Genomic DNA, 24848 nt, shown 5'->3' on the forward strand with positions numbered 1-24848 from the left:
CTATCTTAATTCCTGCACGGCAAGTGTGTGCGTCAGAGGGCCGGAGCGGGTGCTCGTTGAAAAACACAGAACCCCTGGGAAAAAAAAACCAAAACAAACAACAGAGCCTCTGGGAGTCAGGCCCGGGGTTGCTGTGCATTCAGCGTCCTTTCCAGGCAGTTTTGATTCGCAGCCAGGCCTGCCAATCGCATATCTCGGGGGCCAGAGCCTGGCAGGCAGGGCTGGCCTGTGATTCATCTCAGTCTGGCACTGGCTTAGGTGCTGTGTTAGGTCAAGCTGAGGGTCAGGCCTGGAGCTGAGGGCTTGGCTTTGCTGATTCTGGCCCCCTCCTCTTCCCAGGACCTGGCTCGGGTTGTCTTCCTTGGAAAAACCTGTCGGACTCCTTTCTGGGTCATTAACGGCAGCAGCTAGGAATGTTAGGGTGTACGGAGGGAAGGCCACCTGGAGGCAAGAGAGGCCGGCCAAGCCGGAAGGGGACTTGAGCTCTGGACAAGCACTGATCACCCCTTGTCCCCCAGCTGCAGCCGGGTCTCCTGCCTTCTCCTCCCGGGTCCCCTGGGCCCTTCGCCCCCAGTAACCGTGCCATTTACAGGCACGTGCACCAGCCGAGGTATCACTTGAATCCCCCAAATTTTCCAAGTCACGATGAGGTGAATGCCCTTGGGGAGAGAGGCAGAGAAGATACGTGCCTTTTACCCGAGCTCTCAGAGGCAGTCTCTGGGGGGTCCTTTGTGGGGTTCCGTGTGATTTCCAGCCCCCACTTGCCGAAGAACAGAACGAGCTGGGTTCAGGTGAGGTTCCTAAGGAAGCGGACTCCAAAATGGAGATTTGCACATGTCGGGGGTTTACTGCGGACATGTGAGGTGTGGGCACCGAAGGGAGAGGGCAGAGGCAGGATGGGGCAGAGGGAGGTCGGGGCTGCTGTAAATCTCGACAGAAGGTCCAGCACGCTGAAGCCGGGGTAGCCTTTGGCGTTCCTGCAGACTGAGGCACGGACCAGACCTTTGCACCCCGATGGGACCGGTCGTTGGATGTGGGCTCTGCTTGGAAAGCGGATGTGACTTTGAGCTATTCCCAGAGCTGTGAGCCCCTTGCCCTCCGGCAGCTGGTAGGTGGGCACCTCGACCTCAAGAGGCTGATCTGAGCAGCTCACCATAGTATCTGCCCTCCCGGTTGAAATGGTCAAGTCTGACTCTCCAGAGGCCGAGGTCTAAACTTCCATCCGGAGTCGCTTTGAACTGTACTCTTTGTGGCGCCCCCCTTGGGGAGGGAAGGTTGTGGGCCGTCCGTCCCCTTTAAGCACCTCCCCTGTTCTGAGATTTGCATTCAAAGGCATTCGAGGAGTGTCCTTGTGCTTGTAGGGGTCAGCTAGGCTGCTTTTTCTCCCGGGCGTTACTCTGTACTTCTGGATTTGGGCTCTCAGAGCTCATTCTCTTTCTGACTGTTTTGCTCTCTACTACGTTATTAAGTTCCACCTGCATTGCTCTGCGTGCATGCGGCCTGTTGCTTCTTTATTTTTAAATTTTAAAAAATGTCTATTTATTTTTGAGAGAGAGAGAGAGAGAGAGAGAGACAGAGCGCGAGTCGGGGAGGGGCAGAGAGAGAGGGAGACACAGAATCCGAAGCAGGGTCCGGGCTCCGAGCCGTCAGCACAGAGCCCGACGCGGGGCTCGAACTCACGGACCTCGAGATCATGACCCGAGCCGCAGTCGGTTGCTCACCGGACTGAACCACCCCGGCGCCCCGTGGTCTGTTGCTTCTAATCAGGGCATCACCCTCCAGGGAGTGCCGTGGCTACCTTTTACTGTCCCTCCCTCAGCAGCGGACACCCCGATGGCCTCCACACTCTGTCACCACAAACAGTACAGTGCGTCGTCCCGTGGGTGTCTTCGTGGGGCCACGGGAGCATTTCCTTGGGACGTCTGTGCCCAACCTTGAACTGGAAGGTTGTAGGATCGCCACATCTTTAGGTCTTCTAAGTGGTGCCGGGTTGTTCCCCAGGGTGGCCGCCCCAGCCCGCTCCTACCCGCAGCCTTTGGCGTTTCCTGGCTTTCTAATTTTGGCCAGTCGCACACTGTCAAGTGATGCCTTGCTGTTTCTATTTTGGAGCACTTTCTGGATAGGTCACTTGAGACAAGACACAGCAGCCTAGTGACATAGACGCCGTGCCAACCAAGGGCAGTAGATTTCGCAACCAGGAGAGGCTCAGTGACTTACTTACGTGAGGTCACGCAGTTAGTGGGGGGACTGCGATTTGAACCCAGAGCATGCGCTCTTAACCACCGTATTATCATTATCATGTTTTCTCTCCCTCTTAAGATAGAATCGGAGTCTCTATTGCAAGCTTCTTGGCAAGGACTGTGTTTTAAACCTGTTTAGGGGGGGCTCCTGGGTGGCTCAGTCGGTTGAGCGTCTGACTTTGGCTCAGGGCATGATCTCGCGGTCCGTGGGTTCGAGCCCCGCATCGGACTCTGGGCTGACAGCTCAGAGCCTGGAGCCTGTTTCAGATTCTGTGTCTCCCTCTCTCTCTGCCCGTCCCTTGCTCGCGCTCTGTCTCTGTCTCAAAAATAAATAAACATTTAAAAATTTTTTTAAAAAACCCCTATTTAGAGCCCCAGATTTTTTTTTTTTTTTTTTTTTTTTTTTTTTTTTTTTTGGTAGGAGATACTTAGTAAATCAATGTTTTACAGGTTTGGAGGGGGGAAAACGTGCAGCCTGTCTTTTAGAGTTTCTCTGGAGGTCTGCAAGGTGCAAGAGAAGAGGAACTTGTTTGATCTGTTAGCCCCACAGAGATACAGACTAGGGGCTGGTTGTGGCAGATAAGTGACCCCAGGCTCCTGGCTTCTTGCCACCCTCTGACCTCCGGAAGCAGTTTGTCCTGAAGGCGGGCAGCAAGGTGGTCGGGGGCAGGGGGGCCTTGGGGGGGAATGCAGAGGGGAAAGGCTGACAAGCCATGAGCAGTCTAGAATCTCCAAATGCCTCGGCTGAGTGGTGTCCACACCCACTAGGGCTCAGAGGGGGCTGGAGGTCAAAGGCGAAGCCGGGATGGAAGGTCACATCGTTAGACACAGTTAGAAGATTTTCCATTCCTTCTTCTGGAGGAGAAGTACAGTCAACGTACAGGGACGTATTTTTTCTTATGCTCTTTTATCGCAGGGCAGAGCAGCGCTGAAGAGTTTGGGGTTAGCAGAGGTGCCCCTTTCTCCCTCTCGATGCCACCTTAGACCCCCAAGGACACACACCCCCCCTTTTCTGCGAAGAAAGCATCTGATAAACTGAGTCTAGCCTCATTGTCATTGCCTGTCAAATGACTATAATAATACCGCTTTCCCAGACAATTAAAACAGGATAATACACAGAGAGTATCCAGCACAGCCCCAAACACAAAACAGTCTCCCAGCAGCGGAGGACCGTGACGCTGGCAGATGGGAGAGCCGTATACAGTGGATGTGAAGTTACTTAAGTAGGAGTTAGAACAGTTTGGCAATACTTGATTTCCCTCGGCCGGGGGGAGAGAGAAATGCATTTATGTTAGATACCATTTTGGGGCGTGCGTCTTTCAAAACCTGTGGTGTTGTACGAAGTGGGGACAGAAGTGAGCCCCCAAAGGGGCTTTTGGTGGCAAAAAGGTTAGGAACTTTTTCTCAGGTTGGATGTGGAAGGTGGTGGCCCGGGTCAGGGGGGGGTGGGTGGGGGGAGGGCGAGCTCAAAGAGGACCTTCTAAAAATACTGCTCGTTTACCAAAAAGACACAGACCACTTCTCCGCTGTGCCCCAGACAGCTCCTCAAAAGGAGAAACCATCACGCCACCCACGCCTTCTTTCACCAGGCGAGGGCACCTCCCCGGGGCAGCTGGGGACCAAGAGTGACTCGAAGGGGCTGTGACTTGGGAGCCAAGCAGTTGGTTCAGATCCCAGATCACTAGCCTGTTTCTTTACCCGAGAAACGGGAATACGGATCGCAAACGTGTGTGCTAGACTGAATGGGATGAGGTCTGCACATCATGGCATTTGCTGCCTGGCATTCAGCAGGCACCTGTGAATTCTAGTGACGCAGCACTTTTATGGAGGGAGAGAGCCCGCTGCGTGCAGGAACATGCTGGAGCCTGGGGATCGGTGAGCTAGACAGGGCTAGGGCCTGTAGACAGGGCTCCTGCCCTCGCAGAACTCCTGGCCTGTACGATCTGCCCTGGGGACTCTCGGGGACTGAAGGGGACTCTCTCCTCTGCAGTGGGGTGATTTGAGCCATCTCTGTCCCCAGTCCCCTCTAGAGTGGCACTTTGGGGGAAAGAGTCCAATCAGGGGCCTCTGAAGCACTTCCTAAACATCTAGAGGCATAGGGAACATAGTTGTGGGAATACTGGGAGGTCCCAAGTCAAGATGTACGTAGATCTTGGTGTGAACGGGAGGCTCTATGGATTTGGGCGACTAGACTCTTGGGACTGAGTCCCAGCTCTGCAGTGTCCCAACACGATGGGATTCCTTTGCCCGTGGGCCTCCTGTAGGCCTCCGAGACCTCTCTTGGCCTTTCACTGGTCCCACAAGGGAAATGTCATTATCCCGATCTAGTAGTGGGAAAATTGATACTCAGAGAGGTCAAGTCACCCACTTAATGCCTCCCAGCCTTGATTCAAACTCAAACCCTCCACCCAGGTGACCAAGGACAAGCCATTTCACCGAAGTTTTGAGTATCCTCCTCTATCAAATGGGCATTAATACTCCATCCCGCCTTCTCCCTAGAGCTCTTTGGAGCTCAGATGTAGGGGTAGGGGTGGAGGCAGAAGCCCACTGTGAACTGCAAACTCCTGTCTACTCAAGAGAAAGTGCATCCGGTGCAGGGTTCATGCTGGGGTAGCAGGAAGGGAGGTGCTAAGGCGTGTGTCGAGAGTGTCTAAGAATAGATGTCTTCCTGTCTGGGCTTAGCCAATGACACAGAGTTTGGATGACTTTTCTCCCAGGCACCTTCTCAGAGGTAGTGATGGGGGACATGAGCAGACCTCCCAGGTCCCACTGCTGGCCGTGGGGCTTTCTAGTTCCTGTGGGGTCCGTGGGGTCTCCTTGAGTCAAAGGACAGAAAGCTTGGCTTCACCATGTGGTGACTTAGGCGGGAATGAAAGAGAAAGAGTCCCTTTGTCAACCTCACAGAGGTTAGAAGCAAATTGATAATAATAAGGAGGACGATAACGATGGCGATCACCCACGTTGTGCGCACCACGCATGCGCCAATACCCTTCTAAGCCGCAATTCACTAAGGGCCTACTAAGGGCCAGTCATCTTTCTGAGGGCTTTACGAGAATTAACTCACCTGATCCTCATGGGTGACCAATTATTGTTCCCATTTTACAGATGAGGAAACTGAGGCTCCGGGAGGTTTATACAATGAACTTGCCCAGGTTGTGGCGAGTTGGTAGGTAGGAGTGGTTTCAGACGCAGGCCGTTTGACTCCAGAGCTCACACAAGTTGGCTTTTTATCTCTTCCGTCAGGTGTATTTCTCTGGTGTTTGAAGGCATTTGGTGTCGCTGTCCAAAGTTTGGTGCTGAGTCCCTCAATAAGTGAGGCTGGGTTAAACTTCTCCCGGCTCCTCCCTTCTGCACTCCCTGCCATCACCCATCTGTGATAGGACCTGGTCCCTATTCCTAGGCCTAGATATGATCAGGGCTGTGCATTGAATGGGAACGTTTCAATTGGCAGGAAAGAGCACTGGACTGAGAGTCTTGTTCTGGGGAGGGACAGGTGCAGGCTCGGCCGGAGGCAGGCTGTACGACCTTGTATGAGTTATGTGCCTTCTCAGGGTCTCATTTCCTCTGCAGAGTGAAGGAGGTTGAACTTGAAGGACCCTGGCAGACCTGTTTGTTACCCTGTGAAAAAACAGTTTTGGTAACTTGACCAAAGTCACCCAACTCAGTCGTGAAATTACTGGGCTCAGTCCAGAGCTGTTGTCACCAGGTGACCCCACTGCCTGGAAAAAGAGGCGGATTGCTACGATATAAGCTATTGATAAGTAGCCCAGATTGAAAAGGGGAAGAAGGCCGCAGGCAAGATTTAAGGAAGGGAGTTCTTTTCTTACCTCCCCAGAGAGAACAGTAGATTTTTCTGTGTGGTTCTCAGGCCAATGTGCTGGGAGTGGTGGAATTCTTCTCCCCCAACCCCCAGGCTTCGTCTCACGACAAGAAATGGGAGGTGGCCCCATCTTTCAGTTCTGCTTCCTCCAGTCAAGGCTGGCTGGGCCTTTGAGGCAAGTCTGTTATGTTTGGGTTCCTGTTGGGTTATGATTAGACTCCCACCCAACCCGTTATCAACAGGCAGCCCGAGCCAGGGCCACATGTTGGACTGGAAAGTTCATTCTCTGTAATATCTGTGGTCTATATGGAGACCCTCTATAAGTGGTGAACGTTGTTAATGAGTCAAATGAAAAGAAGCAGCTGGAAGGTGTTGTGTTGGTGAGGTGTGTGTGTGTGTGTGTGTGTGTTTTCTCATGGTCCTACCCTCTGCTGTCCTTCCCACTTCAACCCCACTTTCTTGTGACCCAGGCAGGGGCACTCAGAAGGCTCTGTCAGGTCCTTTGGCCTTCAAGGCCATCTCTCCTGCCACCTCTTCCAAGAAACTGTGTCTGATTCTTTCAAGCAAGCATCTGCTTTTCATGGATAGGAGGTTGAATGGTGGCCCCCAAAATATATATAGAACTAGTGAATGTGACCTTATTTGGCAAAAGAGTCTTTGCTGGTAGAATTCAGTTAAGGCTCTGGAAATAAGATCATCCTGGATTATGGTGGATTTAGCTGGGCCCTAAATCCAATGACAGGTATCCTTTTAAGAGTTAGGCAGAAGATTTGAGACACGAAGAGAAGACGATGGGACCATTGAGGCAGAGATTTTAGTGATTCGGCCGCAAGGTCACAAGTAAAGGAATGCTAACAGTTTCCAGAAACTTCAAGAGGCAAGGAGTGACTCTCTCCTAGAGCCTCTGGAGGGACCACGACTCAGCCAACACCTTGATTTTGGACTTCCGGCCCCCAGAACTGTGAGAGACTAAGGCTCTGTTGTTTTAAGCTCCTCAGTTTCATGGTACCACTTACGCAGCTCTAGGAAATGAACCCTACATGGACTCATAGACCACTAGGAATGGGGCAGAAACCTGGAGCCGCACAGACAAGGCTTCAGAGTGATGCTAGCCAGCAAGAACTGCGCATATCTGGGAGGCTACTTGGTGTCATCTGAACAATGGAGATAATAATGCTTATTTTCCAGGGTCAGTGTTTCGTTTGTTTTTATGGCTTTATTGGGAGGTAATTCACATACCAGACAATTAGCCCATATAAAATGCACAATTCATGGGCGCCTGGGTGGCTCAGTGAGTTAAGCATCAAACTGTTGATTTTGGCACAGGTTTCAGGGTCGTGAGATCGAGCCCTGCATCGGGCTCTGTGCTGGAAGTGGAGCCTGCTTGGGATTCTCTCTCTCTCCCTCTCCCTCTGCCCCTCCCACACTCACAGGTGCTTTCTCTCTCAAAAAAAATCTAAAAAAATAAGATGCACAATTCGGTGATCTTTTTAGTATATTCACATAGTTGTGCAACCATCCCCACAGTCAGCTAAAGAACATTTTTGGCATCCCCCCGAAAGAAACCCCACTCTCATGGTCAGTTGCTCCCCAATTTTCTCCACAACTCTCTCCTAACCCTAGCCAACCACTAATCTACTTATCTGTAAATATTTGGCTATTTCAGATAAATGGGAGTATACAATATATGGCTCTTTGTGTCTGACTTCTTTCACTTAGTATAATGTTTTCAAGTTTCATTCATGTTGCAGCATGTATCAGTATTTTATTCTTTTTTTATGGCTGAATGGTATTCCATTGTATGGATTTATCACATTTTTTAATTCATTCATTGGTAGATATTTGAATTGTTTCCATATTTTGGCTATTATGAGTTATGCATTTACGAACTTTCATATACAAGTTTTTATGTGGACATGTCCAGGGTATTTGGGTATCTTCACCAAACGAAGATTCTTAGAATCTGCCTCAACAGATTAGGAATTTTCAATTTACATATTAGGAAACTGAGGCACAGAAAGGAGCAGAGACTTGCTCAAGGTCACCCAGGGCAGTAGAGCATAACACTTAATTGCATATCCTTGCATCAGACTGTCCAGAACAAAATTCCAGCGCCCCTTGGGCTTGGGTCATCTTATGTAAGTCACTTCACCTCTCCGAGCCTGTTTATTCATCTGGAAAATGAGGATAGTAATAGCGTCTACCTCATATGGTTGTTGATGTGAGAATTCAATGTGCTAGCCCATGTGTCTGGCATATGGTAGGCGGTCTACAAATCTCAACTGTTGTCACTCATGGTAGCGCCATCTGTGGAACCCAAGACTCCTGGCTCCCAGGTGTAAGATGCCTTGAATCTAAATTTCCCCAGGCACATTTCCTGCATCATGGGCATCTTCCCAGAGTGACCATAAGTTCCTCAGAGGAAGGAAATATTGCTTCCTCTTTCCACTGCCCTGAGCACATAAGAGGTGACAAATGAGCACCTTTGCTCACTTTCGTTGGCTCTCCCAAGCCCTGGCCCTCACCGAGTGACCCAGCTAGGAACTGTGGTAGGTTAACTGTCTACACCTTTCCAACACTCCGTGCGATGACTGAACGTGTCTTCCTTTCAGGCAGTGGGCAGTGTGCCACCATGGAGTTGGGGCCTCTAGAAGGCGGCTACCTGGAGCTTCTCAACAGCAGTGCTGACCCCCTGCAGCTCTACCACCTCTATGACCAGATGGACCCGGCTAGAGAAGAGATGGAGCTCTGCTCAGGTGGGCTTTCCTCCCTTTGGCCCCTCCCAAGTCCTTCCTCACCCCCTCAGCCTGCAATGGACACAGTTAGCCGGCAGGGGACGTTCTGGCTGCTGAGCTCTGGTCAGCACCACGGACAGCTCCAAACCCCTGGGCTCGCTCCCGGCCCCTCCCCGCCTCTCCTTCCATCCCCACCAGCCCTCTCTCCTGCTTCATCCAAGGGACTTTCCTGCTTCATCCAAGGGACTTTTCCCTCCAGAACCCGACATGGACACCATCAACTGCGAGCAGTTCAGCAGACTGTTGTGTGACATGGAAGGTGATGAAGAGACCAGGGAGGCTTATGCCAATATCGGTGAGGAAGCGTTCTGAACCCAGAAAAAGGCCAGTCGAGGGGAAGAGTTCCTTTTTCTCTTTTGTTAACCTCATCCATTCACCAAGAGCCGCAACAGGCCCCTCCCTCATAAATCAGGACCAGGAGGATGCAGGCCAAGGGCTAGAAAACAGAGACTCCAGGGAAGAAGGGAGATGGAGAACAGTAAGGGAAATCGACCCCTTCGCTAGTAACTATCAGGCAAACCGGATCTCACCTTTACATCCTCTGCCTCCGTATCTATACATTTTTTTAATGTTTATTTATTTTGAGAGAGAGAGGGAGGGAGCAGAGAAAGGGCAGAGGGAGAGAGAGAGAATCCCAAGCAGGCTCTGTACTGCCAGCGCAGAGCCCAGTGCGGGGCTCGAACCCACGAACTGTGAGATCATGACCTGAGCCGAAACCAAGAGTCAGGCGCTTAACCGACTGAGCCACCCAGGCGCCCCTCTATACCTTTTTATATTTCTTACCCTTCTTTCCTTCCTTCTACACAGTCCTTACCATGCACCGCCCCCTTTCTCCCCAGCTCCTAAGCCAAACTACTCTAGTATTTGTCATATCTACCACCTGGGGGGTCCTTGTTACGTGCTGACACTGTGTGTGTGTTACTGCATTGAATCCTTACAGCAAAGGAAGTAGACAGCATTAGTATCTCCACCTTACAAATGAGGAAACTGAAATTTAAAGAGGCGAAGCCGTGTACCCAAGGCTGCAGTAGAGATAGTGATGGGCAGATGTGAGATTTGAACCTAGGTCTTTCTCATTTCAAAGTCTTTATTTTTAGCCACAAAAAGGAAAGTGTCTAGGGTGGGGAGGTTCTCTAAGGCTTAAGCTGAGAGGCTGATTTGCAGCTTTAAAAAGAGCTCTGCTTTCCAATAAGGGCAGAACTCTTTGGAGAGAGGTGTTGCCGTTGTTTTTGTTTTTTGTTTTTTGTTTTGTGTGTGTGTGTGTGTGTGTGTGTGTGTGTGTGTGTGTGTGTTTTGGAGGGGAGTAGGGTAAATCTCCCTCATCAGCAAGATCACCACTATCTCATACAGAGGCTTTGTTGAATTAGAAAAAGGTGTCCCTTCTTCAGAGGATGCGGCCTCCATTTGTCCTCTTGCTGGGCACCCGGGTACAGTGAACAACCTGCACAACTGTTCTTAGCGGCCCTTTTCCTGGCAACCCAAGAACCACAACGCTGAGCAGGTCTGTGCTCAGCATGAATGTGGCCAGTCTTCCCCCAGTGCACAGTTAATCCAGTAGCACACAAAGCAGAAAATGGAGAGGAGTGGTAACTGTGTGTGTCTCAAAAATTACAGAACTGAGAAGTCTGCCCGCTTCCTTTCCGTCCTGGGAACTTATTTGAGGAAGCAGAAGTGTTTGGTGCTGAGGGCATTCATACTTCTTCACAACTGGAGGCACTGATGAAGGATCTGAGCATTCCTTAGGATTCAGGGGCTTTTCTGCTCGAGAGCATCTTCCCAGGAAGTTGAAGCGGCCAAAGCCAGGGAAGCAGAAGCTTCATCCAAGTCCGTTCCTCGAGTCTGTGGGCTTTCTCTGTGCTTCTAGAAGGCCATGCCCTGGCCTGAGCATGCAGTCATCTAAGCATCTTGGCATAGGTCTAGAAGAAGGCTTCCCTAGGTGCATAATGGGTACACTAATCACCTAATCACACCTGCCTCGTGGGATGTCTGAGGATTGGATGAGCTGCTTGGTCTAAAGTGTCTAGAAAAGGATTTTGCAAAGAGCACCTACGGTATGCTGGCTTCCTGCGCTTGATGCCTTAACTCGGAGGTAGAGCCTCTAATCCAGACCACCCATCCCTGGATTGTAGGCATCAGGCGTTCTCATCACGCAGATGAGGAAATGGAGTCCCCGAGAGGTTAAGTGATTGGCCCAAGTTTGCACAGCTAACGGGGCCAATGGGGGTGGAGCTGAGTTTAAACTCAAAACCCTGTGACAACCGTACTGTACTGCACTGTACTACTTTATGGCAATAGGTGACTTTTCACGGGTGTGTATCATCCCTTAAGTGGGATTCAGAGCCCATGAAGGTTCCGTGTCCCTTCGTTCGTGTGATCGTTCATTCTGCAAACACTGTGTGTGCCAAGCCCGGAGGGCCACCGTTCCTTGGTGCCCGCTCCAAGGTCTGGCACACAAGGCATTCAGAGAACTCATTGACCGACTGCCCTTTTCCCGATCTTGGCAGCGGAACTGGACCAGTACGTGTTCCAGGACTCACAACTGGAGGGTCTGAGCAAAGGCTTTTTCAGTAAGTTGGGGGATTCTTGGTTCAGCCTGCGTCTCCTTCCTCCTTGTTCCTTGGGGAGCGTCGTAACACCTGACGGTCACCCTCTGAAGGGTGGTCAGATCCCGCCCCGATATAGGGACAGTGAAGGCTCACCTTGGATGCCCACTGACCGTATGTTGGTGTCTTGGGTTTTTCCCCAAAGTCGAGCATATAGGATTGGAAGAAATGATCGGCGAGAGTGTGGAGACGCTGGAGGAAAAGAAAAGTCAGAAAAGATGTAAGTAGGCCCCTCGCTGATCTGCCCTCAGCCTTCCTGACTCCTGGCCGTGCCTTGGCTCCAGAGCCTGCTGTGGCTCCCGGCTGCTTCCCGTGTTAAGTCCTGTCTGCTCTGCTGGCTTTGGATGTTCCACCCACCGCTCCCCTCATGCTCCTCCCTGGTGACCCTGTGGTTGAGGGAGGTGTCTTCAAACACAGGTTCTGGAGTCAGCAAGAACTGGGATTGAATCCTTCGTCTGCTGTTTATGGTCTGTGTGGCCTTCAGCAAAGTGCCTGCACCTCTCTGAGCCTCCTGCTCAGTCTCCAGGCCTCCTTAACGTGCCCTCACCTGGCAGTCAACACGGGCTTTTCCATGCAAACCAGATCATTTTGCTGTCCTGCTAACCCTCCAATGGCCACAAAATACATACACGAGGCCTATACAGTCTGGCCCTTCCCACCTCTCGAAACTTCCCACGAGCTAGTACATCCAGCCACACTGGCTTCCTTCCGTTCCTGTAACCCACATACGCTTCCCAGCCTCAGGGCCCCCCGAATTTGCTGTTCAGCCTGGAATGCCCTTTCCCCAGGTCTTCCCAAGCGGGCTCCTTTGCATTCTTTAGGTCTTGGCTAACCGGTCACCTCCTCCCGGAGGCCTGCTTTGACTCCCCTTCCACAGAGATCGCCTCACTCATTTTTACTTTGTGTCCCTCCTCGCCCCTTAGCGCTTGCCACAATCTGGACTTATTGCATTTATTGCCTTTTAGACTAGTCCCCTGCTCTGAGGACAGGGGTCTTGTCTTCCTTACTCGTTACTGCATCCCAGGAATCTAACACAGTGCCTGCAGTAGCCCGTCAATAAATGTCCACTGACTGCAAATATCTGTAAAATGGGCGTAACAGTTGATTGAGTACTTCCAGTGCTCTGGACCTTCTGTCGGACTCATACCTATTTCTTCATTTTTGAACAGGTAGAGCAGGGGCAGGCTAGAAAAATGCTGTAGAAATTCAGAAGGTGCAAAGAATATTCAGTGAAAACCAATCTCCCTCCCACCCCTGTCCCCCAGCTCCTCAGTTTCCCTGCCTGAAAACAACCCATGTTCCCACTTTCCTTTTTACCCTGTTAGAAATATTCTGTTTGTCTTGGGGCACCTGGGAGGTTCGGTTGGTGGAGCACCCAGCTCTTGGTTTTGGCTCAGGTCATGATCTCGCGGTTCTTGGGTTTGAGCCCCGCGTTAGTCTCTGTGCTGGCCGTGCTTGGGACTCCCTCTCTCTCCCTCTCTCTCTGCCTCTCCGCCTGCTCACTCTCTCTGCGTCTCCCTCAAAATAAATAATAAACATAAAAGTAGGAAATACTCTATTTGTCTATCAGCCAACTCTTTAAAAAATTTTTTTTCCCGCACACATCATCACGGTTTTACTAAATGCCGTTCTGCACGTTCATTTAACGTGTCTGGGAGGTCAGTTCTGTATCCCTGATGGAGAACACATGGTTGTGCCTCTGGAAAGTTCCTCTCGCTTGCTGGCTTTTTTTTTTTTTTTGCTTTATTTGATAAATATTTTCCCCGGCATTATATCGTGATCTTTTTCAACATACAGTAAGGGTGAAAGAATCGTGTTGCCAACAACCACGTATGCACCACGAACATCCTACGGTTGATGTTTGGCTCTATTTGCCTTAACACATCTCTATCCATCTGTCCGTCTTTATCCACCCACTCATCCATTCATTTTATTCTGGGGACATTCTTCTCGTTCTTTTTTAGGGCTGTGTGGAATGTCCCTGGGTTGGTGAACAATGATTTGTTTCATCAGCCCCTTGCTGAGGGACACATAGGGTTTTCCTCCCTTGGTGTGCTGGGGCTGGATGTTTACCTTGTGGGTTCCCAGTGTGCTCCTGCAAGGTAGGGATCCCCGCCCCCGTTGCACAGATGAGCGATCAAAGGCTCACAGAGGCCACGTTGCAAAGACATAAAGCTAGGAAGGGACCCAAAGGGACATACAGCTAGGAAGGGACCCTGGCGTTCTGCCAGTGCCTCATTTCCCTGGGTGCCGCAAGCTGTGGTCTGGGCAGGGGCGCCTGAGTGGCTCAGTCGGCTCAACGTCTGACTCTTGATCTCGGCTCAGGTCATGATCCTAGGGTCATGGGATCGAGCCCCATGTTGGGCTCCGTGCTGAGTGTGGAGCCTGCTTGAGATTCTCTCTCTCTCTCTTACTCTCTCTCTCAAAGAAAGGTGGGGTTTGGGCAAGGCTGTACGGGCTGCTGGGGTTCATGAGCCGCTCATGGCTTGGGCCTCACCTTCCTTGGGGCAGTTAACCATGATGTTCTCTCTGCAGCCTTCCCAGAGGAGCTGCCCATGGACTCGAAGCACAGGAAGCTGGGTGAGCCGCGTGGGGGGTGCCCAGGGAGACTTTGAGGCAGGAAAGCCAGGGCCTCTTTAGGTGCATGTAGAAACTGGCAGTTGAAAGCCAAGGCTCAGAGAGGTGAAGTCACTTGTCCAAGATCACAAGGTAGTGAGAGGCGGGGTTGGGATTCAGACCAAGATCATGATTCCATAGCCGCTGCTCTGCAGTTTCAGGGTGGCTGGGAGATTCAGCTTCTCCTTCAAAGCTTCTCCCCCGACACCCCTTCTTCTTAATTCTGAGTCAGAGCTGAGACCCTGCCCCCTGCCTTGCTCCGCTGCCCCTTCAGGCCACACTGGTCCTTTTAGAGTACAGGGTCACCTAGAGTCAGCTGGTCACCCAGCACCCTCTGGCCTCCTGAGAGCCCCCGTGCCTCAGTGAGCCCCTCCCCCAGGCCCGCGCCTTCTCCCACCCAGTTGTTATTGCAAAGGTGGGGAGCCCAGCCCCTGAGCGGGGACGGAGTGAGGCAACAGCTGATAGTCGAATGGAGGAAGCCTAGTCCCAGCCCTCAGAAAGTTCTAATTCTGATAGGACTTCCTTCCTCACAGCTGAGCCCCTCGCTGTGCCCATGGTGACTGGCAGTTTCCTGGTGGGGTCCGTGAGTGACTCCTCAGCTCTGCCCTGCCTGTCACCCCCTGCTGTGTTCAACAAGGAGCCAGCATCCAGCCAGAGGTGGCTGAAGGAGACCATCCTGATGCCTGGTAGGTTAGGAACTTGGGGGGGGGGTACGCTTCCCCCCACCCCTGGGGGTGTCTGAAGAGTGGTCAAGGCAGGGGCGGCCGGGGACAGGACCCCCACCCCATCCATGTCACCCGCTTCCATCCCAGCCAGTCCCATCCTCTGGGTCCCCATCAGCTCAGCCCGGGCCGGAGAATGTGCCTTGGGAGGAGACACATCCCTGGGAGACATAGCAGGGACTGGTCAGCTATGAACTAAGCACCTTCCCTGTGCCCGGCCACTCCGCTCGGTGTTGGGGACACCGCCATGGGCAAGACAGACACAGCTGCCGCTCTGGGGGACATCAGAGCCCTTTAGAAAGGGAGTCAGGTGGCAATCAAATAATCACAACAACAGGAAGACGGACACAGGTGCTCCAGAGGATCCCGCCTCACCGCCTTTGTCTCTCACAGTGCCCCCTTCAAGTTCCTTGCTGAGCTGCCTGAGCCTTTCTGCTGGACACATCCAGATCGTCCCCACTCTGCCCCAGGGGCTCTGGCAAATCTCAGGGGCTGGGACAGGGGTATCTGGTATGGTCATCTATCAAGGTGAGTGTTCGAGGCCTGGTCCCCCCACCCCTCTCCCTGCTACCTGACTACTCCCTGATCCCGTCCTCCCCAACCTCAGGCAGTAGGCAGCTGTAGCCTAGCACCTTCTCGTGAACCTCCCCAGAACGCCCTCCTCTGACCCCATTTCCCACAAATCAAAGGAGAAGAGCAGAGCTCCCCAAGGTGGTCTGGGTGAATGACCCGTCCAGTGCCTGTGGCCTTCCAAGTGTCATTTCCCCCCACTAAGTCTGGGTTTTGCTTTTCTTTCTTTCTTTCTTTCTCTTTCTTTCTTTCTTTCTTTCTTTCTTTCTTTCTTTCTTTCTTTCTTTCTTTCTTTTATTCCTTTTCTTTCTTTCTTTCTTTCTTTCTTTCCTTTCTTTCATTAATATTTATTTTGAGAGAGAGAGAGCATGATCTTTTCTTTCATTAATGTTTAATTTTGAGAGAGAGAGAGCGTGAGCAGGGGAGGGGCAGAGAGAGAGAGAGAGAGAGAGAGAGAGAGAGAGAGAATCCCAAGCAGGCTCCACCCTGTCAGCGCAGAGCCCAATGTGGGTCTCGAACTCACGAAACCATGAGAATCGTGACCCGAGCCGAAACCAATAGTCGGATGCTTAACCAACCGAACCACCTGGGCACCCCTCTTTTTTTTTTCTTTTTATGAAACTTTATTACATTTTACGATCACAACCTCATTACGTGCTCGTTCACAAGCCAAACGATAAGAGATGCTTACAAGAGTTGCCGGGGCTGTCCCTCGCTGTCTTTTGCAGTGTGGCGAACAGCGGTGTGCATCCTTGCACAGCTTTGTCGGAATTGCCTCATTTCTGATCCGCAGGATGGTCCCTGCTGACCTACCGCGCTGAGTTGTCCTGGGGAAGGCTCGTGTGGGCTCTCGGGGACATGAGAGTGGGTGGAGCCGGAGGGGGGGTGGGGAACTTGCACCCAATTTAAGAGCATCCTTTAGAGGTTATATGCCAGTTGTTGTGTGATGTGCTGGGACCCCAGGAGGTAGGGAACATCCCTGACATCCAGGGACATGAGCCCTGACCACAGTGCAGGAAGAGTGTTAGAAGGACCCTTGCCCTAAGCTCCCTATGAGCTGACTGTGTCCCTTTCACAGATGGGGAAATCAAGTCTCGCTGAGCTAGATGTAACCCCGGAGGCCTTTTCTCAGTCCTGTCCTGAAATTGTCTTCTTTTGGAAGTTCCCCTGTCTCCTCCCCAGACTTCCCAAGCCACAGAGCCTGATGGGGATGGGGATGGGGATGACCCGAGTGGGTTCCTGGGTGGATACCTGGCTCTTCTGACACTTCTCTTGGTCCCGATGTAGGTGAGGTGCCCCAGGCCAGCCAGGAGCTTCCTTCCAGCAGCCCCGCCATACACAGCCTCCCCAAATCCCCAGAACGGCCCGGCTCCACCAGCCCCTTTGCCCCGTCTGCGGCTGACCTTCCCGGAATGCCGGAACCAGCTCTGACCTCCCGTGCAGATGTGACAGGTAAGGACGCTTGGGGCCCGGGAGAGTCACAGGAAGCAGGACTGAGGCGCTGGGGGAAGGAATCGCCCCGGTCAGGTCCGTGAGCTGAGCTTACCCGCAGAGACAAGCAGGCTGCATTTATGGATAAAACGAGGCAGGGAGCATCTCCAGGGAATGGGGGGCATGGGAGGGTGTGCGAGGAGCATCGCGGCCTTTAGCTAATTGCCCCCCGGCAGAAAAGCAGCCCCAGTGTGGCCAGATCTTCTGAATTGTCAGCAGAGTCTGCAAACCTCGATTTTTCCATAGCTGTTGTGAGTTTTACAACTTTGGTAAAATTTTTAACAGTGCAGCTGGCCCAGAAAGGTGTCTTTGGGTAGGATACAACCTTAGGTCACCACCTTATGACCTTTGTGTGGGGGACACTCCTCCCCTGTCCGTTCTGCCTTTGGGACGCTCAGGGGACGGCATGCCCCCCTGGAAGATGGGGAAGTCCCAGGGCACGCCCCTTACCCTAACTTTCTCATCTTCAGAGGAGCAGATGTCCCCTACCCGATCCCCGGCAGCTCACGAGGTCTCCAGCCAGCTCCCGAAATGGTCTGGTGAGTGCTGTCTGACTCTCTGTGCCCCGGGGCGGGGGACCCCACTTCCCTCATTCACTCAGCCTGTCTTTGTTGGCTTGCTCATCTGATTCTGCCCCACCCCTCGTTTTCCAGGCTGAGGGCATGAATGAGGGGAGAGTGGTAATTGGGTCAGTGGGCGAAGGAAGGAGCCGACACTGGGGAGGGGACTGATGGAAGGTGGGATGGGGGAATGGCCCAGTCCCTATGTCTTATGCCGTCCCGCATACCCTCCCAAGCACGGTAGACAGATCGAATCATGCACGCCGTGAACAACCCTATTGTTGTCCCCGCTTTGCACGTGAGGAGCGACCGGGGCCATCCCCCGAGACGTAGCGGGGTCCATAACAGGCTCAAGGTCGCGCGAATTAGCAGTAGAGCTGGGATTTGAACCAGATACGCGGATTCCACGGTCTTAACCCTTAACCCCGCCCCCCCTGCCCTGTGGCCTTCCTGTCGCGAGCGAGCAAGAGCAGAAGGGGGTTAGTGAGCAACTGCACAGGTGGATGGATAAACGAGGCAGAAGACGAGCGAATGAATGATGGGTGCGGAAGTGAACGGACGAACGGACGGACAGATGTCTGGGTAACTGAATGAAGCAGCAACAAAGCAGGCAGTGGGTGAAGAAGCTGGTGACGGTGGGGCTGGCCCCTGGGCTGTCCTGGTGGTGGCCGCCCCTGCCACCGGCACCCTCCCCGCCCAACACACACGCACCCTTGGGTCTTCGCAGAGCGGGTGGAGAAGTTCTGCAGCGCCCTTCGGGACATGTACCAGGCTGAGCCCGCAGGCCCGGAAGGCATCCTGGTGGAGGTGGAACTGGTGAGGGCGCGGCTGGAAAGGAGCAGCAGCAAAAGCCAGGAGAGGGAGCTGGCCACCCTGGACTGGGCAGAGCGGCAGCCGGCCCGCGGGGGCCTGGCCGAGGTGCTGCTGGCGGGGGGTGACCGCCGGCGGCCGCGGGAGACGCAGGTGATCGCTGTGCTGGGTAAAGCGGGGCAGGGGAAGAGTCGCTGGGCCCGGGAAGCGAGCCGGGCCTGGGCCCGCGGCCAGCTGCCCCAGTACGACTTCGTCTTCTACCTCCCCTGCCACTGTTTGGACCGTGGGGGGGACACCTACCGCCTGCAGGATCTGCTGTTCTCCCTGGGCCCCCGGCCTCTGCCGGTGGACGATGAGGTCTTCAGCTACGTCTGGAGGAGGCCCGACCGGGTTCTGCTCATCCTGGATGCCTCCGAGGGCCTCGAAGGCCAAGACGGCCTCCTGCACAGCGCGTGTGGACCCGTGTGCACAGAGCCCCACTCCGTCCGGGGACTGCTGGCGGGCCTCTTCCAGCGTAAGCTGCTGCGGGGCTGCACCCTGCTGCTCACGGCCCGGCCCCGGGGCCGCCTGGCCCAGAGCCTGAGCAAGGCCGACGCTCTGTTCGAGGTGGCCGGCTTCTCAGCCGAGCAGGCCAAGACCTACCTGACGCGCTACTTGGAGCGCGCAGGGGCGACCGAGCGCCGAGAGAGAGCCCTGGAACTCGTCCAGGGTCAGCCTTTCCTCCTCAGCCACTGCCACAGCCCCACTTTGTGCCGGGCCGTGGGCCAGCTGTCCGAGGCCCTCCTGGAGCTGGGGGGTGAGACGGAGCTGCCCTCCACGCTCACGGGACTCTACGTGGGCCTGCTCGGCCCTGCCGCCCGCGACAGCCCCCCGGGGGCCCTGGCGGGACTGGCCAGGCTGGCCTGGGAGCTGGGCCGCAGACGCCAGGGCACCTTGCTGGAGAGCCAGTTCCCGTCGGCGGAGGCGAGGGCCTGGGCCGTGGCCAAGGGCTTGGTGCAGCCCGCCCCAGGGGCCGCGGCGGTGGGGCTGGCCTTCTCCAGCTTCCTTCTGCAGTGCTTCCTGGGGGCCGTGTGGCTGGCCCTGAGCAGCGACATCAAGGACAAGGAGCTGCCACAGTACTTGGCGTTGACCCCGAGGAAGAAGAGGCCCTACGACAACTGGCTGGAGGGCGTGCCGCGCTTCCTGGCGGGGCTGGTTTTCCAGCCGCATGCCGACTGCCTCGGGGCCCTGGCGGGGCCTGCGGCGGCCACCCTGAAGGACAGGAAGCAGAAAGTGCTCACCAGGTACCTGAAGCGGCTGCAGCCGGGGACGCTGCGGGCCGGACAGCTGCTGGAGCTGCTGCACTGCACCCGTGAGACTTTGGACGCTGGGCTCTGGCAGCACGTGGTGCAGGGGCTCCCCGCCCGCCTCTCCTTCGTGGGCACCCGGCTCACGCCTCCCCACACCTATGTCCTGGGCAGCGCCTTGGAGGCGGCGGGCCGAGACTTCTCCCTGGACCTCTGCAGCACTGGCATTGACCCCCCTGGACTGGGGAGCCTCGTGGGACTCAGCTGCGTCACCCATTTCAGGTGGGGGCAGGGGCCGAGGGAGGGGGCCTCCGCTTACGGTCTTGGTGCTGTGCCCAGTGCTGGCTCTGTGGGGTGTCACTTCCTATGCACCGTAGCTGGGCAGGGGCAGGGGTGATTCCTTCCATTTTTTTAAGATGAGGAAGTCAAGGCTCAGAGAAGGATAGCAGCTCTCCCCAGGTCACACAGCGAGGGAAGAGCAGCCTCTTCCACCACTATTTGGAGGCCTGTCACGTGCCGGGCATGGGGCCACATTTAGAATCCAAGACTGATCTGGGCTCAAATTCATTTTCTTCTCGCTGTCCCCTAATCAAGCCACCATTTTGTCATGGGGAGATCGAGGCCACAGCCACCCCTTGGCCTCCCCCCACCTCCATTCTCTCCTTTTCCATTCTGCTTTCTATTCAAGAACTGACATCTGACCACACTCTATGTAGCCCTTTGATTCCTTAACTTGGCTCATTTAAATCCTTCAGGGATGTGTTTGATCACTTCAGCCTAATCTACAGAGAATCTCTCCCACCAGCTGCCTAAACATACATTACCCAAGCTGCAAGGTCCTAAACCACTGTAGTGGTTCCACCAAGATTTTAGCACGGGGCTTCCTGGTAGCCAAAGCAAAAAGGGAAACAAAACCACTGGGAGAGTTGAGAAAAGGGAGGAATCAATAAGAGCTGGAGTGGTCTTGGGGGGCTTCCTGAAGTAGGGATGCAATTGAGGAACAGAAAGCATCTGAATGGGTAGGAGGTCCCTTCATGGAGCTGCCCCTCCGTTATGGTCTAGCCCGGTCCTTGTGCCTGGGTCTGAGGCCTTTCCTCCACAGGGCTGCGCTGAGTGACATGGTGGGGCTGTGGGAGTCTCTACAGCAGCGTGGGGAGGCCAAGCTGCTCCGGGCGGTGGAGGAGAAGTTCACCATCGAGCCTTTCAAGGCCAAGTCCGTGAAGGATGTGGAAGATCTGGGCAACCTCGTGCAGATCCAGAGGTGAGGAGGAAGAGGCATGAGAGGCGGCTCAGAACATGCAGGTTGAGGACAGACAGGACCCAATATTAACTTGGCCGTTAGTGTTCCTCCTCTCCTTTGGGACATCCCGTGCCCTCCTCCAGGCAGCGGCCACCCCTCCCCCCCCGGGCAGAGCCTCCAGGACCGATCACGCTGTGTGCCATCCAAAACTTGCCACCACGAACCCCATTCGTTCTCAGCCAAAGCCAGCGAGAGATTCCCTGCTTAGAGTTAAGGAAATGCCTTCTCCTTCTGGTAGCAGAAGTGATATCGATGGCCACCTTTCAAGGCAGCCGGGGCCCAGATCCTTCCCATTTTACGGATGACAGAGCTCTAAGGTCCAGGGGGCAGAGGAAACTTGAGGATAGAACAACGTTTTCTCATTCTGTCCTCATCCATTGTTTGAGCACCTACTACGTGCTGTCTGGGCTGGGTATTGTTAAGTGCTTACCTGAAGGCTCTTTTCCATGAAGCCTGCAGTAATCCCTTCCTAATGTCCTGGTCTGAGGTTTTTTGGTTTTTTTTTTTTTTTAATGTTTATTTTTTTGAGAGAGAAAGAGAAAAGCAGAGAGAGAGGGAGACAGGATCTGAAGCAGGCTCTGTGCTGACAGCAGAGAGCCCGATGCAGGGCTGGAACTTACGAACCGTGAGGTCATGATCTGAGCGGAAGTCGGCCACTTAACCGCCTCAGCCACCCGGGCGTCCCCCCTGAGGTGTCTCTAACAGGACCACAACAGTCGCGAGGAAGGCAGACCTTCTGGGGAATCTGGGGACACGGGGGCAGGCATCTTGCAATACTTAGGGGCTCAGTGACAGGCGAGGAGCCTGCTGCCCGTTAACATTGCCCGCCCGTTCTCTCCAGGACAAGAAGTTCTTCAGAAGATACGGCTGGAGAACTCCCTGCGGTCCGGGATTTAAAGAAGCTGGAGTTCGCGTAAGCAAAGGAGTGAATCATCTCGGGTCCCCACGAGGCGTCTCATCTAGCATTAGCTGGGCCTGTGCCACCCGGATGGAGATGGGTCCCCCAGATCATTCTTAGCCTCTGGCCTCGCCCCTCTGGACACCAGCATCCAGCATCCGGGGCCTGGCCGGTCAAGGCTGGGGCTGCGGTTTCTCGGGCGTGAAGCTACATGGCCCGTTTACCGGTGAACGTCCTCCTTGCCGTTCATTCACTGGGCAGATATACTCAACTGACCCAGGCTACTGTCCTCGGTGAGGCTGCAGTCTAGTGTAAATAGACAATTATGACCTCCTGCGGTCAGTGGCAGTGACTCAGGGGCTGGGAGTACAGATTTGAGGGGAAGGTCAAAGGGGACTTTGCAGAGAAGGTGACTGAAGGGTTGAAGCTTGAGGACGGAGGAGGAATGAGCCAGGCGGGGAGGCCATGCAGAATGCAGGTATGGTTACTCTCTCCCCATTGTACAGATGAAGACACTGAGGCCTAGAGGGTGTCAACTCTCTGGAGTTACAGAAGTCAGGTCAGTCGGGCTCTTGCCCCAACAGAGGAAGAAGCTAAATTCGTGGGTGATCCTGGTTAGGGATCTAAAAGTCACCTCTAATGATTAGGAAGAAATCATTAAATGCCTACAGTGTCCTCAACGCATTTCGTAGGTGATCCGGGAGCTAGTCACTATCTTCCCCCATTTTACAGATGAGGAAACTGAGGCCTAGCGAAGTTAAGCGACTTGCCCAAGGCCCCCGGCTGGTCACCCGCAAGCAGCCCGCTCCTCGTGGTCTCTGCTCCCCCGCGCCCCAGAAAAAGCCAAGCATTTCTTGTTTTGAACAGAGACAAGGTGCCACGTTTGTGCAGACAGCAGTGTTGCTGAAAAGAGGAAATGTATGAAAACAATCACCAAGGGCCCCTTCTGGCTTTGAAGTATTTTCAGCATAAAAAGCCCCTAGTTTGAGGCCGAAACTGTGTTCTGGGGAACAAGAGTTGTGAAGTGGAACGGCCCAGAACCAGGAGACTAGCCACCTGGAGGCCAGAAGCCACGAGAAAGTTCTGAGGAAGGAAGGAAGGAAGGAAAGGCCTATTTCGGGTGTGTGACGGGCAGCCGCGGTGCCAGATAGTACGCAGGCCCCATATGCCTGGAGATGAGGCCACGGGCTCTGCTGGGGGAGAGGGTTCTTCCCGGATTCGGCCCCCATCTGCTTCCCCACCCTTCAGTTTCCCGGGCCGCCTTCCCTGCTCACTCCACTCCAGCCCTATGAGTCTGCTGGTTGGCTTCCAACCTCACTAGGCACTAACCGGCCTCTGGGCCTTTGCACGGCCTGTGTCTTCTGCGCACAATGCTCTTCCCCAGGTATCTGCATGCCCCACGCCCAGACTTTCTCACTTCCTTCTGGTTTCCACTGAGTGAGGCCATTTCACTCCCATGTTTCAAAGTACGATTTCACCCCCCTCACTGCCATACTTTTGTCTGTATTACTTATTGTCTCCCGCACCAGACAATTTACCTATTTCTTTATCTGTCTTGCCCCCCGGACCCCACCCCCAGACTGTCATCTCCATGAGGGCCAGGATTTCTGTCTGTTACATGTCTGTAGACATGTAATCGACATTCGATGCGTGAATTCCGTGATCCTTCCGACAAGCTCTTGAGATGGGGGCTGAATCTGAGGACACAGAGACGGAGGTGAAGGGAGTTGCCCACAAGGCCCCACGGGAGCCAAGTGGTATCGCCCGTAGTTCAAATCAGAATTTGGACTCCTCCCGCCTCGTGACCTTTTAGTGACGCTTGCGGTTCCCAGACTGAGATTTCAGTCACCATCTTTTCGTCTTTATCAAGGGCGTTCGTTCAAACAAGCAAAAATTTTTCTCTAGGAAGGGGCATTTTATGACATTTCAGAATCAAAGACCGGTCTTCACACTGGGGACACTTAACCTTGTATTTTAAGAGCAGAACAAAACAGCCCTCTGACGTCTTTATTTTTCTCATTCCCTGGAGGTCAGGCGTGGACGTTGATCCAGGCTGTGAGACCTTGTGTGGATTAGGTAACCTCTCTGTGCCTCAGTTTCCCCATCTGTAAAACGGGGTTAAGAAGCACCCTCAGCTCAGAGTCCTTGTGCAGTTGAGATGAAATCTAATCTGAGTGAAGGATCCAGCATGTGCCCGGCACATAAACAGTTTTATTTGTTAGTAAAATGTAATGGCAAATAAGTAAGCCATGTTTTTTCAAGACTGGTGGGTTGTCAGGCCAGAATGTGGGAATCACGTCTGCAGGCCAGGAGCCCAGCTGGCCTCTTGGGGCCTGGGGGGCTTTGAAACAAAAGGGATTGGGTGGCATCTGGTGGGGGTCAGGGGAGGGAAGGCCCTAGGGAGGCAGGAAGGGGAAGAGACCTCAGGTGAGCCTGCCTTCTGTGCCGTTTCCAGCCGACCCTGGGGCCAAATGAAGAGCTATGGCTGTTCCAGGCTCTTACGTCTGCTCTTTGCCTCCTAGGCTGGGCCCCGTCTCAGGCCCCCAGGCTTTTCCCAAGCTGGTGAGGATCCTCGAGGCCTTTTCCTCCCTTCAGCATCTGGAGTGAGTATGGGCCCGGGTACCTTCCCTGCCACCTCTGGTTTCAATAACCCCAAACCGTGGCCCTGAGGAAGGTGTGCAAAGAAAGTCTTTCTGTATCTGGCCCTTCCTCCCTCTCTCCTGCTGCCTCCTCAGTATGGCTGGTGGGAATGGCCTGAGGCCCCCACGGAGGGAAGCTATGGATGAGAATCCCCGGTAACAAAACAGTGGAATCCTTTCGTGACCTTTGAGACTCTTCCGTCCCGGATCTCACGTGTGTTCCCACCTTCCCCGTGGGGAGGCGGGGTCGGGGACCATGATCCCCTTGCACGATGGTGATCCCAAGAGGTTAAGGCAGCTGTTAAAGCTCAGGAGGCCTCTGGGGGTGAAGGGGGAGAGGAATGATTCAGTTCCCTGGAGAGTCAGAACCTCATCCCCTTGTTGGCCAGCTGGCGCCCCTGGGGGATGAAGACCGGCTCTCAAAAGTTTGCCTGTGGCGTGTCCAAGGTGGGGGGGTGGGCATGGGAGGGGGCTGCTGGTCAGCTGGCCTCCAGACTG

The 24848-nt window shown here is 54.0% G+C and overlaps 1 protein-coding gene across 9 annotated transcripts in view; it reads left to right on the plus strand.

Annotated features, from left to right (window-relative positions):
- CIITA (class II major histocompatibility complex transactivator) overlaps window positions 1–24848 on the plus strand; it is a 46327-nt gene that overhangs the window by 14412 nt on the left and 7067 nt on the right. For 5 of the 9 annotated variants that reach the window (XM_019468571.2, XM_019468572.2, XM_019468574.2 and 2 more), the window contains 13 exons: window positions 8673–8816; window positions 9055–9150; window positions 11360–11422; window positions 11604–11678; window positions 13994–14038; window positions 14608–14760; window positions 15190–15324; window positions 16654–16818; window positions 17328–17396; window positions 18145–19795; window positions 20616–20774; window positions 21655–21726; window positions 24234–24314. In XM_019468571.2, coding sequence (XP_019324116.2) covers window positions 8673–8816; window positions 9055–9150; window positions 11360–11422; window positions 11604–11678; window positions 13994–14038; window positions 14608–14760; window positions 15190–15324; window positions 16654–16818; window positions 17328–17396; window positions 18145–19795; window positions 20616–20774; window positions 21655–21726; window positions 24234–24314 — 2908 coding nt within the window. Of the gene's footprint in view, window positions 1–8672; window positions 8817–9054; window positions 9151–11359; window positions 11423–11603; window positions 11679–13993; window positions 14039–14607; window positions 14761–15189; window positions 15325–16653; window positions 16819–17327; window positions 17397–18144; window positions 19796–20575; window positions 20775–21654; window positions 21727–22578; window positions 23916–24233; window positions 24315–24848 lie in introns of those variants that run through there. The other 4 variants (XM_019468579.2, XM_019468580.2, XM_019468573.2 and 1 more) reach the window with 4 other exon arrangements.

Source organism: Panthera pardus, unplaced genomic scaffold (assembly GCF_024362965.1).
Source record: "Panthera pardus isolate Hobbes unplaced genomic scaffold, ASM2436296v1 HiC_scaffold_5, whole genome shotgun sequence".
Taxonomy (NCBI): Eukaryota; Metazoa; Chordata; class Mammalia; order Carnivora; family Felidae; genus Panthera; species Panthera pardus.